The sequence below is a fragment of the Ornithorhynchus anatinus genome, chromosome 12 (genome assembly GCF_004115215.2).
Source record: "Ornithorhynchus anatinus isolate Pmale09 chromosome 12, mOrnAna1.pri.v4, whole genome shotgun sequence".
In the NCBI taxonomy this organism is placed as follows: Eukaryota; Metazoa; Chordata; class Mammalia; order Monotremata; family Ornithorhynchidae; genus Ornithorhynchus; species Ornithorhynchus anatinus.
In genome coordinates this window covers 18,564,294-18,578,202 of record NC_041739.1, presented here as the reverse complement: position 1 = coordinate 18,578,202, position 13,909 = coordinate 18,564,294, and the positions used below count along the sequence as shown (strand labels likewise).

Genomic DNA, 13,909 nt, shown 5'->3' with positions numbered 1-13,909 from the left:
AGGGATTAAGACTGTGAGCCCCATATGGGACATGGACTGTGTCCAATCCAATTTGCTTGTTCCCATCTCAGTGCTTAGTACTGTCCTGGCACGTAGGAAGCACTTAACAAATACCGCGTAACAAATAATTAAAAAGTTGGATTGGGTAAGACGTAAGGGTAACTCTCCTTTCTGGGAGGTTTGACACTAGGCTGACCGACCTTCCTCCTTGGCATAGTTTCTGACCCTGACTACGTGTCTACCATCAACAAATTGGTGGAATGCCAACGTGTGTAGATGACCTAGATATAATGCCAGGTGAAACGTTTGTTTGGCTCCCCGATCCTAGATAAATACATTTCTCCACTTAGATGAGAGAAAATGGTAGTTCAAAGCCACAGTGTTGCTCAAACCAGCATTTGATGACAATATTGGTGTGACCCAGTAGTTGCCATATACTTCCAGGTGTTCCAGTGGATATTCTCAAAGCATCTCTCGGTGAAGAACTCTTCAAGATCTGTTATGAAGAAGATGAACACATCTTAGGTGTTGTTGGAGGAACCCTTAAGGATTTCCTAAACAGCTTCAGCACCCTCCTGAAGCAGAGTGGTCACTGCCAAGAGGCAGAGAAAAGGGGCCGTGTTGAAGAAGCTTCGATACTATGTCTGGAGAAGGATCAAGACTTCCTCAATGTTTACTATTTTTTTCCCAAAAAAATAACGACTCTGATTTTCCCTGGCATCATTAAAGCAGCAGCTCACACATTATATGAAACTGAGGTGGAAGTGAAACTTCTGCCTCCCTGCTACCACAGTGACTGCAGTGAATTTGTTAACCAGCCCTATTTGTTATACTCTGTTCAAGTCAAAAGCACAAAACCTTCTCTCTCCCCTTGTAAGCCCCAGTCCTCCCTGGTGATCCCTGCATCTCTCTTCTGTAAGACATTTCCATTCCATTTCATGTTCGACAAGGATATGGCTGTTTTGCAATTTGGCAATGGCATACGGAGGCTGTTAAATAGGAGAGATTTCCAAGGAAAGCCAAATTTTGAAGAATACTTTGAAATTCTAACGCCTAAAATTAACTACTCATTTAGTGGAATTATGACTATGTTGAACATGCAGTTTGTCATAAGGGTGAGGAGATGGGACAACTCTGTGAAGAAATCTTCAAGGGTAAGAACAGATGCAACTTGATCATTTATTTGTAGCTGCTGCCTTTTCTGGGAAGATACAAGCGAAACAAAAACCACTTAGAGAGATTTTCTAAAGACTGTTAAAAGAACTTCCTTGAGGAAATGGTGCACAGAGAGAGAATTTCTTTGCCATGGTATTCTTTACTACAATAATAGTTGTGAGCAGGGAATGTGTCTACCAATTCCTCTGTATTGTACTTGCCCGAGCACTGAATACAGTGCCCTGTATGCAGTAAGCACTTAATACCATTGATGATGATTAATCTGTTTAACATCGCCAACTAATTAACTGTTAGTTTGTAATATTAAGGAGGCACTGTATATTTAAATCTATTTTATGAGGCAGTAAAGCATATTTGTATTGGATATGAAAACTTAGATACAGAATAAGGAAAGAATCAGAATTGTCCAGTTAATAGCGAATAAGTGTATTATTGAAATCTCCATTCATAATGAAGTCGATTTATATGATTATGGTTGCCAATATTTCAGGGTTTCACAGAAATGTGAAAGCTTAATGTGTGCCTTGTGTAAGATCAGACAAAATTGTCTTCTGTAGCACTGCACAATCACAGTAGAAGCTGCTTCTTAAAAGAAGTTTGATTTGAAGCAGTGGATTGTTGGGCTGGTGGAAGATATTGGCAGAGTCCTATAAACTGAAGCACCTTATACATTAATGACTTTATAAAAAGCAGATAGTGGATGTATCAACAAATCTTTGCAACCCATTTTTTCAGTGCTGTTCCAAAGCAATTTATAATGGTAACTGGCTACCTCAGTAGTTTTTATGTGTTGCTGAGGAAACTAACAAGAAGACCAATTAACTGTAATTTGGTTACTATCATGTTGTTTAAAACTGGCCTGAAACAGCTTAATATACACACCTTCCCATGATCATTTGAATTATTTGGTCTGCATTTCAAAAAATAATTTAGAAATGATACAATTCAGTGCACGTTCAATCCTGGTTGACAAATTCTGTGAAGTGGAAAGAGTCACATTGCTTTGTGACTTAATTAGGTTCTGTGACAGATCATCTACAAAGCAATGTTACCCATAACCCTAGAAATACATATTCATTAGCACCTGAGGCCGTTAACTTTTCCTGACGGTGTAAACCACTGAGGCAGTCCAGGTAGAAATCCTTCAGTGCAAATTCATGGATTGCTCCTCAACTCAAGGAGACAAAACTTAACACTTTTGTGTTAATTAGTTGAATTGGGTTATGTTCCAAGGCAACATTTGTGAAACAACACACTTTGAAGGTAGCAATTCAAGGAACCTCCCTGAACAGTTTCTTTAAATAACCCACACTGAGGTAACCACCTTTTCTAGGTTGTCCAGATTGTCCTGCTGAGTGATTTTTAAGGCCTGCTTATATCAAGAGCCTATCTTGGATATTAAATACCAGTTTGATGGGAATCTCAGCCTCAAACTTGTGCTCTGAAAGCATCTCATCCCCATCAATGGCTTTGTTGGCCCCTCCACTAAATAGCAGCCTTTCTTTACCCCACTTTCCCACATCCCTGAAATGGCCCTGCATCATCCAGAATGAACCCTAATCCCAGTCATTGGCTGAAGACACATTAGCTTGTTTTCAGATGTTTTAAATCAGTGAGGTATAACTGACTTGGGAAGGGAGGAAAAAGTTCCATTGTTGCACTTAAGTTCCCACCCTTCCTGACCCCCATCCAACCTTACAGCTTTGGAATTACTAGCACTTCACCTTGTCCAATGTAACACGGTACAATGGTGAGCGCTGGCTTAGGAGTGATAGCTAGGGAATCAATCAGGCAGGTAATCTATCAATCAATCATAGTTTTTGAGTGCTTACTGTGTGCCAAGCACTGTACTAAGCCCTTGGAAGAGTGCAGTATAACAGAGTTGGTAGACATGTTCCCTACCCACAAAGAGCTTTACAGTCTAGAGGGGGAGATAGATGGCAAAATAAATACTTGACAGTGCCACTTGTGGACAGATTCAGGGGTGCTGTCAGTTTACAGGAAGGAAACTGCCTTGTATATGTTTTGGGGGAGCCTGGACCTCAGCAGAGGTGCAGTTTGGTTTAGGAATCTCACTTCAGTTTACAGACCACTCTCATGGCATAATGCCTCCACGTATTTACCAGCTATTGCAGAATGAACATGGTGTTTATGCCGCAGAAAGGCAACTGCACCTCTTTTTCAAAATGCTTGTGCTATTAAAGTTTTTACTGCGTGTTAAGTTCCGTAAAGTTACAAGATACCAGGACAGAATCAGTCCCTGGCCCACATGGTGCCCACAGTCAAAATAGGAGGAATGAGATGAGAAAAATAGAGCCACAGAGAAGTTAAGTGATTGCCCAAGATCACACAGCAGAGAAGTAGTGGAACGGAGTTAGAACCCAGATCTCCTGCTCTTTTCATTAGGCCACACTGCTTCTCAAAGAGTCTCTGCTTTTCCGAGGCCCAGATGATCTATAGCAATTTATTCTCGCCCTTTGTTGAAATGTTCTGAAAACTCTGACTGATGGTCATCTGTGGATTTTTCTTTGCTTTTCAGGTCATGGATCTCAAAGGCCAAATGATCTACATCATTGAATCCGGCACCATCTTGTTCTTAGGGTCACCCTGTGTTGATAGATTGGACGATTTCACCGGCCGAGGTCTCTACCTTTCAGATATTCCGATTCATAATGCACTGAGGGATGTGGTCCTGATAGGAGAACAGGCCAGAGCTCAAGATGGACTAAAGAAGAGGTTAGGAAAACTTAAAGCCACCCTAGAGCAGGCCCACCAAGCACTCGAAGAGGAAAAGAAGAAGACGGTAGATCTTTTGTGCTCTATATTTCCTGGCGAGGTTGCTCAGCAGCTCTGGCAGGGACAAGTTGTGCAAGCCAAGAAATTTAATAATGTCACAATGCTTTTCTCTGACATTGTAGGATTCACTGCAATCTGTTCCCAGTGCTCACCTATGCAGGTTATCACCATGCTTAATGAACTGTATACTCTGTTTGATTACCAGTGTGGAGAGTTGGATGTCTACAAGGTAAGGGGAATGAATTTGTGAAAATAACATTCTCGGGGAGTTGGAGGACTTGGGTTCGAATCTTGACTCTGCCAGATTCTTGCTGTGTGACATGGGCAAGTCACTTAACTTCTCTGTGACTCAGTTTTCTTGTTCTCCCTCCTACTTGAGCCTACGGTGAGCCCCATGTGGGTCAGGGACTGGGTCCAACCTAATGAACTGGTATCTATTCAACCGCTTACAACAGAATTCAACACATAGCAAGTGCTTAACAAATACCTTTTTTTAAAAAAAAGCCGGTGAATGTCCCTCTTGAGGTAGCTTGGGAAATTATTTTACCCTAGACCATAATCCTATAAAATCCTATAAAAGGATCTCGGTTTGCTTCCTGACAAAATGGAAATGTACAGCTTCTCCTGGATGGTTTGGCCATATGTGTAATAGTGGAAGGGGGCATATACTACACTGATCACAGTGACACTTTGCTGGGCCAATCAGTCAATCAATGATATTTAGTGCCTTCAGATCAACAGAGATGGCAGATGTGATCCCTGCCCACAAGGAGCTTACAGCCTATGAAAGAAAAAGATACTAAAATAGATTAGGGATAAGGGAAACAAAATATAAGAATACTTAATTCATTCATTCAGTCATATTTATTGAGTACTTACTGTGTGCAAAACAAGGTACTAAGCACTTGGCAGAGTACAATATAACACTAAATAGACACAGTCCCAGCCCACAATAAGCTTACAGTCTAGAGGGGGAGATAGACATTAATATGAATACATAAATAAACAAATAAAGAAAGTACAGATGTGTACATAAATTCTGTGGGCGGAGAGTGAGATGAATAAAGGGAGCAAGTAAGGGTGATGTAGAAGGGAGTGGGAGAAGAGGAAAGGAGGGCTTAATCAGGGAAGCCCTCTTGGAGGAGATGTGCCTTCAGTAAGGCTCTGAAGCATGGGAGAGTAATTGTCTCTAGGATAGGAGGAGGGAGGACGGTCCAGGCTAGAGGCAGGAGGTGGACGAGAGGTCGGTGGCGAGATAAGTGAGATCAGGGTATGGCGAGAAGATTAGCATCTTCTCCTTTAGAGTGAAGTTAGCATTTAACTCCTTTAGAGTTAGCATTTAACTCCTTTAGAGTGAAGTATGTGGGCTGGGTTATAGTAGAGAGTAGAGAGGTGAGGTGAGAGGGGGCAAGGTGATTCAGTGCTATAAACCCAATGGTGAGGAGGTACTGTTTGATGTGGAGGTGGATAGGCAACCACTTTGAGTTTCCTGAGGAAACATAGTCTGAACATTTTTATAGGAAAATGATTTGGCAGCAGAGGGAAGTATGGACCAGAGTGGGGAGAGAGGGGAGGCAAGGAGATCAGCAAGGAGGCTGATATAACAATCAAGGCAGGATAGGATAAGTGCTTGGATTAACATGGTAGCAATTTGGATGGAGAGGAAAGGGCAGATTTTAGCGATGTTATGAGGGTGGAACTGACAGGATTTAGTGACCTATTGAATATGTGGGTTGAATGAGAGAGAGGAGTCAGAATAGTGCCAGGGTTACAGGCTGGTGAGACAGGAAGGATTGTGGTGTCATCTACAGTGAAGTGAATATCAAGGGGAGGATAGGGTTTAGGTGGAAAGATAAGAAGTTCTGTTTTTAGACATGTTAAGTTTGAGGTAATGGGAGGACATCCAAGTAGAGACGTCTTGAATGCAGGAGGAAATGCGAGACTGCAGAGGGGGAGAGAGATCAGGGCTGGAGATGAACTGTGGGGCTGGGGTGAGTATCCAAGTGCTTAAAAGGTACACAGCCAAGTTCATAGTCTATGCGGAGGGGAGGCAGTTAGGAGAAACAAAGTGCCAGAAATAGCTGTGGAGTTTTTACTGGAGCAGGATGTTATTGTTCAGTTTAGGGGATTGCCACATTGTCCTCTGGGAAAGTGGGATGACAGGCTAAGGGGGAGGAGAGGAGATGAGGGAGGTGAAATTCTTAAATAAAATTTCTACATGGTCTGCAAAGAATTGTTTTGTATGAAAGCATACACTGTGTATGTGCAATGTGAGGAATAGAGTGGTTATCCTCTGTAGCCATGGAAGTTAGGAAATATATTGTCTGGAGAGTTTTGTGGTAGATTTTTAACTACAGTTGGTTGCTTCACTAAACGTATTGTTAACATTTTGCAGCAGAGTAAAATGGATAATTAGATGGGATCCAAACCAGAGGATGTATTTAAGTTTAAGGGTGCTCAGGAAAGCCCCATTTTTTTCTCAGGGACTTTAAAAATACATGTGTATTTGTACTTTTTCTTTCCTCGGGCATTAAAATCAAAGTAAGTAAATAATTACACATTTTACATAATCCGTTTTAATTTGGGCAGCCATGCTATATTTTTGAGGGCAAAAACACCTCTAACAGTGATTGACTTTTTTGCTTAAATCTGTCTTCAGCAAGTCTGCCTCATCTGTCTTTCAAATGCCCACATTTAAGGGGAGAATCTGAGTCGCCTAGATTGGGACATGCCAGAAGACACATAGTAAAGCGGTGCTGGAGCTAGAAGCCAGATCTCCTCTCTTCTAGTCCAGTGCTGTAGTCATTACTCAGTCAGTGTTTCTCTTAGCATGGTCCATGGGGAACCCACAGGGCCTCTGTAACCCCACATCACCTTCTGCTAGAGCTCCTGGATATTCAACCTTAGCGGATGGGATTCTGTTTCATTCTTATCCTCTTCTTTGGGAATTCTCTCCCTGCAGGGGAAGGCTTACCACTGCACATTCCTATTAAAGGAGTGGTATTCTTGGGAAAGCATCTGGAAGCTGGTGTCATCATAATTTCCCTTCCTCTTCCTCCCTCAATCCCTGGAGTTACATAGTGACCGACTTCCCACATTAGGCTGGATACCTATGATTTTTCAGGGTTTTCAGATAGCCTAAAGTGGGACCCACTAAAGGTCCCAGTTGGGGGCAGGTAGTAGGAGAGAAGCCCATCTTCATGGTGGCATTGGTGATAATATTAGCATGACTGCTGCTCCAGGGAAAAGGAGGAAAAGGAAAAAGGGAGAAGAGGAATCATGCTTGAACAGGATTTTCCCACTCACTCAAGAAGCTCCTTTCCAGGCACGCTCCCAGCCAAGGAGGCCACTGAGGCTGCCTAGGCTTTGTCTGCTGGATAGCAGTGGCGGTGGTACCAGCTGCAGTTTTGGATGAAGTGGTTTGTTCTGAAATCCCAGGAGGGGTGGGGTCTAGTCGCACGGCTCCCCTGGTGACATAATAATGTTGGTATTTGTTAAGCGCTTACTATGTGCAGAGCACTGTTCTAAACACTGGGGTAGATACAGGGTAATCAGGTTGTCCTACATGAGGCTCACAGTCTTAATCCCCACTTTTACAGATGAGGTAACTGAGGCACAGAGAAGTTAAGTGACTTGCCCACTGTCACACAGCTGACAAGTGGCAGATCCGGGATTCGAACCCATGACTGCTGACTCCCAAGCCCGGGCTCTTTCCATTGAGCTACGCTGCTTTTCAACATGGCTCTCTCTAGGCTCTAAGCTCCTTTTGGGCAGGGCACATGCCTACCCACACTGTTGTATTGTGCTCTCCCAACCGCTTAGTAGACTGCTGTGCATTGATTGATACCATTGATTGGCTGGGGCTGCTGTCAGTTTTGACATCGCAAACTTGGCAAAGGCTAAATTGGCCTAATCGTGGCTGGCCACCAGTAGGACTGCTCAGGGGACATGGTAGTGAAGGCAGTTAAGTTCTCCCTCCTGTTCCTTGGTCTCCCTCCCCATATCTCCCTTTTCCCTTTTCTATTTTACTCTTTTACCCCTTCTCCTACAACTTCTCTTTCTTCTGGCCCATCCCATTTTCCCTTTCTTCTACATCCTGCCATTTCTTCTTTTCCATTTTTCCTCTCTCTTCCTTTTCCTTCTCTCCCTTTGGTCAGTTCCCTGCTCCTTTCAGTCTTCTCTCCCCACCCCTTCTTCTCTCCACCTCAACTCCCCACTTCACTGGCCCAGTCTCCAGCATTCCTTGGGCAGTTCAATTTCTGGTCACCTTACTGGAAGTGAAGGTCTTCGGCAATAGTGCCACTGGGGCACTTGCACACGTGTGCATATTCTCTCTCTCTCTCTCTCTCTCTCTCTGGGTTGCTCGCTCACACTCTCCTTTCCTTCCCCCTACCCAAAAGAGGTGACCTTCAGAAAATCTGTCCCACCAAAACTATTCTCTGACTAAAACATTTGAAAAACACTGCCTATGGCTATGTGTTAATGGCGTTTAAGTGTCCTGGAATCACTTATTTCATGTTTGGTCTGATTCTTTCTCCTCTTGATTTCTTTACCTGAAACAATGTTTATTTTGAAACAAATTTATGTGTTTAGGTGGAGACGATTGGAGATGCGTATTGTGTAGCTGGAGGTTTGCATAAAGAAAGTGAGACTCATGCTGTTCAAATAGCCCTTATGGCTCTGAAGATGATGGAGCTGTCAGACGAAGTGATGTCTCCCCATGGAGAACCTATCAAGGTCAGGCAAATGAATTGGTTACTTTGAGGATGAAGTAATAACCGTTATATCTTGGGGGAATCGAATAGTTACTATTTCATCACTCCAAAAATGCTATTTGTAGCTAATTCTAATGAATGGCGTGTAACCACTGAGGGAAAGAATTAGATTTGGTTAGAGATATTCGGATAAGGTCAAGAAGTTGAATGTCATCTTGGTAGCCACACATACGCAAGTTATCTTTCATTGGTTCATGTGCAATAAAGCTGTCATTCATTTCCATGAGAGAAATTTAAAAGAATTTGTGTTTAGGAACAGGGTTCTCGGTGCCTGTGCTCCTATTCCCAGAAACGTGGAAGCCTTCCAGGCTATATGGCATGTCAGAAAGACCCGGTCTAGTAAAATGGTAAATACTGTAATCAGCTGTAATATTTAGGGATTTAAGCTGGTGACTCCCATTCGCTTTAATGAGAACCTTGTGACTAATCCTTCCATGAACTCTGCTGGATGTTTACAACTGCCTATTTGTGACAAACCTCATAAAACACAGGAATGTCAGAATTCTGGGGAAGAGATCTGTCTGCCTAACATTCCAGCCTCAATTTCTATAATTTCCTTTTATGGGAATAGCAATTTTTTCCTCTTTCTATTTTTAAAAACAGGAATGTTTAAACATGATATGTCCTATCATCAACAGTAGCCTCTGTAGAATCCTCACTTCTTAAACTTTTAGTACAATGTGTGGTTTTATCAATTTTTTTTGATTGTTGGAAACTTGTGGCTAATGTCTTCTCCCCATTATGCAACTCTGAAACATTTGCGTATAATAGTTTGTGACTTTGGGACTCAGAATTTTTCAGTTTGAAGGTAACTGATTGCATATGCAGCTCTGTAGAATCTGCAGATCAGCAGGCAGGGCCAAGTATATTTACTGATCATGGGAACCATTTATGACCGAGCTTCAGAGAATGAGGGTCAAAGCAAGGGCTGCGGGTGAGGGACATATAGGAGGAGCTCGTAGAAGATCAATAAATCAGTGACATTTATTGAGCACATACTGTGTGCAGAGCACTGTTATAAGCACTTGGGAGAGTACAAGAGAATTAGAGGACACTTTTGCTGCCCATATTGAACTTACAGTCTAAGCTCCTTTTTTCTCCTTTCCCTTTTTTCTCCACACACCTATTGTTATTGAACCAATCACTATTCTTCCCACACATATAGGCTCGCTCTTACAGAGAAAGAGGCGGAGTGGATCACAAGAGAAACGGCAGCTAGGGGAGAAATAGAGTGTCCAATGGGCATAAAATATCGCTGGAAACCAAATGATGGGTGAGAGGGCCTGAAAAAGGAATTCTAGTTAGTCCCAGAGCTGGCTAGTAGGGAAAAGTTTTTCCAGTCTGGCACCACCCTAAGAGTGAGTGCCCTAAGAGCTTTTGAGAGTGGAGCTCACTAGTGGTGAGAGATGCCTCCGCCTTAGCCCTAGATCCACTGTGGGTCCAAAAAGCCCCCAGTTGACTCTAGAGCTGGCAGAGAGAACACTCAATGAGTCTCCAGTCCTTCCCTACTCCACTATACCAACTTGCTCTGCCATCGCTTGAGCTCATTTAAATGTCCATTCCCCCCAGTTCCCTTATGCACCTGTTCCTCACGTTCCCTGTCTCCAAAACCCAGCTCTCTCCTGTCTCCATAATTCCCCTGCACATCCTCTCCAACTGCGCCTGCGCCCTGATGCTATAAACCAAACCTGCTTACCCAAACCTAACAGGAAGGGAAAGTGCCAGGGAACCATGGGGGATGGATGTTTAAAAGAGCTGCAGGAAGGGTGGTCCAAAAACGATGAGGTGGAGGAAAGGAGGGGGGAGAGGGATGAGTCTAGAAAAATATCCAAATAAAAAGGCGGACGTGGGCCACCAATTCAAATGGGGTTTAGCATGGAAGGAGAGGCAGTAAAAGTCCTGGCTGTCAAGAAATCAGTTTGGAAGGAGAGTGTGGTGTGGTCAGAATGGCTCAGGGCAAAGGTGGTTTTGACCATTACATTTGAATGGGCCATCAAAAACAAGGATAATCGTTGTTATAGTGAACAAGAACATTGTCTTTTCTCTCTGATTTTCAGATGCGAATTGGCCTGCATTCTGGTTCTGTCTTTGCTGGAGTTGTTGGAGTGAAAATGCCTCGTTATTGTCTCTTTGGAAACAATGTAACCCTGGCTAACAAATTTGAGTCGTGCAGTGTGCCACGGAAAATTAATGTCAGTCCAACAACATACAGGTACTGAGTGTGGTGTGGGGTATGCAAAATCTTGTTGGGAAGCCCAGTCATTTTTTCAGCACTGTTCACTTTTCCTCCCCATGTTTTCTGACCATTTATTTGACAGAAAAAGCCAAGCAATTGATATCAGTACTCTAACTTCAATAATACATGTGAATGGTACTTCAGCAATTTGGGAAGCAGTTGCTGCATTTTTCTGCATTTTGGAGAGAAGCTAATATTGGACTTGTGTTTTGCTCTAAACTGAACTTGGATACATGTACTAAATGAACATTTCATACCTTTAGAGCTAGACAAGAATGTTGTCTTCCATTTTATTGAAAACTATTTTTCATTTCCTATTCTTTTTCTAAGGAAAAGAATCATACTAAATCACCAGGGATATGGATAGAACAACAGGTTTCATTGTTATCAAGAATAAATAATTGAATTTGAGAAGTCTTTAGTAGTATCTTAATGCTTTATACCCTGAAAACTGCATTTTTCACAAAAATAAAATGTAGAAGGCAGTTTGGAATTTCCATCAAGAATCTGGGCTTTGTAAACAAATGATTTGAAAATTGATTTAAAGATATAGGAATACAATTTTGTTTCTAATCCAGACACACAAATAAATGGCAGACACAAATAGAAGTTTGTAGAAAACAAATTAGGATATTATTGAAAGTCAATATTTCTCAACAAATTTCTCTTGGTATCATGTTAGTTGAAAGCTGAATTCTGGCAGAAGATCTGTGTAAGAATCTGATCCACTGTCTAATTCCAAACAGTTTCTGAATAGCCTTAAGTTAAATTCAGCTTCAGCATTTAGATTCAGAATGGAACATATAATTTGATCATATCTTCTATTGGCTAAAAATAAAATTATTTCCTGCCACTCCTAAATGCAGTAAAACTAAAGTCTGTGTCAAATGTCAACTTCATATCCATCTCTGCTTGTCTCCCCCAAATTCTTTGTTCGAGTTCTCACATACAAAAGCACTTTCTGCTTGAAATTTTAGTCATTTCTGTTCAGTTACTATTTTATGAAAATATAGGGAGCTTACAGTAGATTGGGGGACTGGATATTGTGGTGGATGATGTCAGGGACAGAGGCAGAGGGGGGCTGGAGAGAGATGGAGTTGGGTTGTGAGTGGTTTTTGGCAGGGAGGGAACCATAGTAGGTCAGATTCCTGAGAGATGCAATTGATGCTGAGTGGCAAAAAAGGGGCCTAGAGAGGACTGTGCAGTTTAAGAATAAACACGATTTTAGGACTCTAGGAGAGGAAAACAAAAAGCATAAAGGGGACAAGACAAGAAGGGGACAAACAGGAATCTTTTTAATATACTTAACAGGAATTTCTCTGGTCAGGTTTATGGTCTCTATGCTAGATTTAGTCTCATATATATATATATATATATATATATATATATATATACACGTCTTAACTGCATTCATGTATGCCATCTCCTTGACTTTTCTTCCTTCATATAATTCCACTGGGCTCTGTGAGTTGGGAAGGACTCTTTGTACATTTTTAAATGTTAAATGGAATGACTATTTTAATTTTCATTTAGGTTACTGAAAGAATACCCTGGTTTCGTGTTTACTCCCCGTTCGAGAGAGGACCTACCACCAAACTTCCCCAGTGAAATCCCTGGAATTTGTCACTTTCTGGATGCTTACCATCAAGAAACAAATTCAAAGGCCTGGTTCCAAAAGGGAGATATCGAAGATGGCAATGCTAACTTTCTGGGCAAGGCATCGGGAATAGACTAAGTTGTGGGTCCATCCTCTGGCGAAGCCATGTTTTAGATATGTTGATTTTTTTAATATCTAATGAGATTGAGTGAAGCCTATGAAAGCACTTTAGAATTACAGAAACCTGAAAAGCAGTATTAAAGTTTCAGGAGCTAACACATGCTGCTTTTGAATTCCACTTTGCATGTCAGAGTATATTCTAACATTTCACCTCTATTGTTCTAAAATGATGCATCCTAAAAGGTACTTTTTTGTAGCAGTTGGTGTTACACAAAAATCACTTCAGATTTACCCGTTATAATTATAAACATCTTGTACATTTATCAAATTTTTAGTGTGCTGTACAAAGTGATAAAGTCACCTGAAGTGTTGTGCACTGAGTGTCAGTGTCAGTCGTTACTGAAATGTAGTTTTCATTGTGCTGCACCCCCAAAAAGAAATCACCATAAATTATGGCCCTTACTCGTGTAACTCTACCATTTGTAATATGCACCTTTTCACTATACCTACCAGGATATATACCAAAGTAGGCAAATGTATTGCTTTGCAAAGATTTTTTTTTTTCATTTTTCAGGAAGTAAATAGTTATTGGTCAGATATTATGTACTCACAAGCTAAGTCATTGTAATCAACCAAAACTATTTTAGTTCATAAGTTTTAAGAAGTTACTCTCCTGATATTATGTATTATAGAAATAAATGTTTTATCCTGTTTGACATTTATTCTTTCCTGACTTTCAGCATAAGGCCTATACATTATGTTTGTCTATGATTACCCCCATGAGAGTAGCACAGCTCATAGATAGTGTCATATGTTAAGGTTTATACTTAATTTCTAATTAAATATTATCTTTCTTATTTTGGTGATCTGCTTTAACCATAGGCATCATGCAATTTAAATAGACATCCAGAATAAGGGCATCTAATTTAAATTCTTGGAAACAATGTAATTTGTCCTGAAAGTAAGGTCGTTTAGTCCAGATTCCGCAGTAATTATTCATTGCCTTCCCCAAGCACTGGAGAAGTTCAATAAGAAATTTTCAGCTCCATAAGTGAAAGTTACAGGGCTGGTTGTTTTCTTCTCTCCCCTGATTTTTATAGTGGCTCTGTATTGACTTTGTAGGGCACTTAGCCATATATGTTCTCAAAAATTCCCTGTGATTTTTCTAAGAGGCACTCTAGCTGCCGTGTCTGTGAATCCTGAGGCTAG

The 13,909-nt window shown here is 41.4% G+C and overlaps 1 protein-coding gene across 3 annotated transcripts in view; it reads left to right on the top strand.

Annotated features, from left to right (window-relative positions):
- Positions 1 to 13,422, top strand: part of GUCY1A1 (guanylate cyclase 1 soluble subunit alpha 1) — a 40,278-nt gene extending 26,856 nt beyond the window's left edge. For all 3 annotated transcript variants that reach the window (XM_007673061.4, XM_007673060.4, XM_001510164.5), the window contains 5 exons: positions 445 to 1,154; positions 3,716 to 4,201; positions 8,566 to 8,709; positions 10,805 to 10,959; positions 12,517 to 13,422. In XM_007673061.4, coding sequence (XP_007671251.1) covers positions 445 to 1,154; positions 3,716 to 4,201; positions 8,566 to 8,709; positions 10,805 to 10,959; positions 12,517 to 12,718 — 1,697 coding nt within the window. In that variant the 3' untranslated portion in view covers positions 12,719 to 13,422. The remainder of the gene's footprint in view (positions 1 to 444; positions 1,155 to 3,715; positions 4,202 to 8,565; positions 8,710 to 10,804; positions 10,960 to 12,516) is intronic.
- The last annotated feature ends 487 nt before the right edge of the window (positions 13,423 to 13,909 follow it).